Source organism: Fulmarus glacialis, unplaced genomic scaffold (assembly GCF_000690835.1).
Source record: "Fulmarus glacialis isolate BGI_N327 unplaced genomic scaffold, ASM69083v1 scaffold7850, whole genome shotgun sequence".
Taxonomy (NCBI): domain Eukaryota; kingdom Metazoa; phylum Chordata; class Aves; order Procellariiformes; family Procellariidae; genus Fulmarus; species Fulmarus glacialis.
This window is the reverse complement of record NW_009187043.1, coordinates 25,158-26,884: the sequence shown is the minus strand read 5'-3', so window position 1 is coordinate 26,884 and position 1,727 is coordinate 25,158. Positions and strand designations below refer to the sequence as shown.

Here is a 1,727-nt window from a genome sequence, read left to right as displayed (position 1 = left end):
CGGCATCCCGCGGTTGTGCCAGGGGGTGCCTGCTCCCCGAGGTTCTCGGTCTGCCTGTTAGAGAGCTTTGCCGTGCACAGCTCGGCCCAAGTGTCTTAAATTCACGGCTTCCGAGGTTTCTGTTATGAAAGCAGAAACAGGAAAAGCAGGGAAAATGGTAAATAAGCTGGTCTGGGTGCTTGTTGGTCAATATCTTGCTCATACGAATGTGTAGTCAAACTCCTGGTGCTTTTTTGACCTCGTGAAGCAGGTCAAGAGCGGATATTTATTAACATTTGAAAAATAAAAACCCGTAGCACAAGTGCTGCCCTGCGGCTTAAACTGTAGTGGCAGAACTGGATGTCTAGGGTCAGGGTAAGGTGGAATTTTAATCTGATTCCAGGAAACAAACCTGATTAACCCATCGATTTACTTCCTTGCTGCTGTTTGGCATTCTCACAGTGAACATCTTTCCACCATAGAAAAAGACACCAACGGAGATGCTTTGTGGGTTTGGTGTTATCCATCCGTAACAGCTGAACTGAGGAGTCTGTTGCTGCGAAAGTGCTGCCTTACAGATGAAAATAAATTGCTTCATACGTTTGTATTTGGCCAGTATAAAAGGTCGTGGTTTTACATCACAACTGTGGAAGTTCAAGATTCTCCAGCCTTGAAAAAGGTAGGACTTGGCCGGCTTTCCACTTTCGGTAGAGTGCAGGGAACGCTTCTGCAGAGCTTCCTCTGGCAGTTTAAGCAGTGTTTTCCCATTGTATGCTGTGAGGAAGGGAAGGGATTCGAGGTTTTGTGTGCTCACGGGTGCAGCACTTACCCAGCCGTCTAACCAGTCCACGTTTTTTTTTTTCACCAAGACATATATTGGATGGAATTGCAGAGGGATTGAGATACTCATTACCCAATTTAGAGTCTCTCTATTAAAATGGAAATGCTATTTCATGCTGTTATTTCTAGTTACTTTGCATTTCAAGTTCAGCGATTTTTTTCTCTCTTTTTGGGTTTTTTTTTGGTCAAAAAAGCTCTACAAAGGGTCTTTCATAGTGTCCAAAATCATCTTCGTTTAGAACTTGATGCTTTTTTTTTTCCCCAGAGGGTTGAGTTTTATAGGTACTTTCCTTTCCGCTGCATTTTTTTGATAACTGGAAGACTGCAAATATGCTTCTATCTTCTGTACTTTCCCTGTTATGAAGATCACTAAATTGTCTGTTAAGTTTATTCAGTTTTCATATTTCATGCGGTATCGTTAAGCAGAAAGATAATGTGGTAACTTTGCATGCCCACAGCAGAATGTTGCTTGCGTTTCCTCACTCCAAGCTTACGTCTCTTATGAACCTTAAAGGTGTTTAAAAAAAAAAAAAAAAAAGTGTCCCAGTGCTGTCTCTGACAGTGTTGGTGGGAGATGCTATTCAAGGAGGACACGTGAGCCTGGTCATTGTCTGCAGACTTTCAGCCTGATACTGTCCCAGCCCACAATCATTCGATTAAGGAAGTTAAAGACTATTTCTGTTTGTGGGCCTGCTATCTGTGAATTTTTTTCCGGTCTCTTTCTAAATATGTTAATGCTGTCTGCCTCCACAGCCTCCTGTGGCAACAAATTCTGGAAGTTTCCTACCTGCTGTGGGGAAGAAAAATGCCTTTCTCTCTTTTAAAATAATTTCATGAGATTAAAGGAAAGCAACTCTTACAGAGTAGATGAAGCAAAAGATAGTATGTACTAGAGCTGCCTCAATGGA

General features: G+C 42.2%; 1 protein-coding gene across 1 annotated transcript in view; it reads left to right on the top strand.

Annotated features, from left to right (window-relative positions):
- Nucleotides 1-461: 461 nt before the first annotated feature.
- FAM45A (family with sequence similarity 45, member A) overlaps nt 462-1,727 on the top strand; it is a gene marked incomplete at its 5' end in the record, with an annotated part of 6,940 nt that continues 5,674 nt past the window's right edge. Inside the window, one exon of the mRNA XM_009573577.1 lies at nt 462-658. Within this exon, the coding sequence (XP_009571872.1) occupies nt 462-658 (197 nt within the window). The remainder of the gene's footprint in view (nt 659-1,727) is intronic.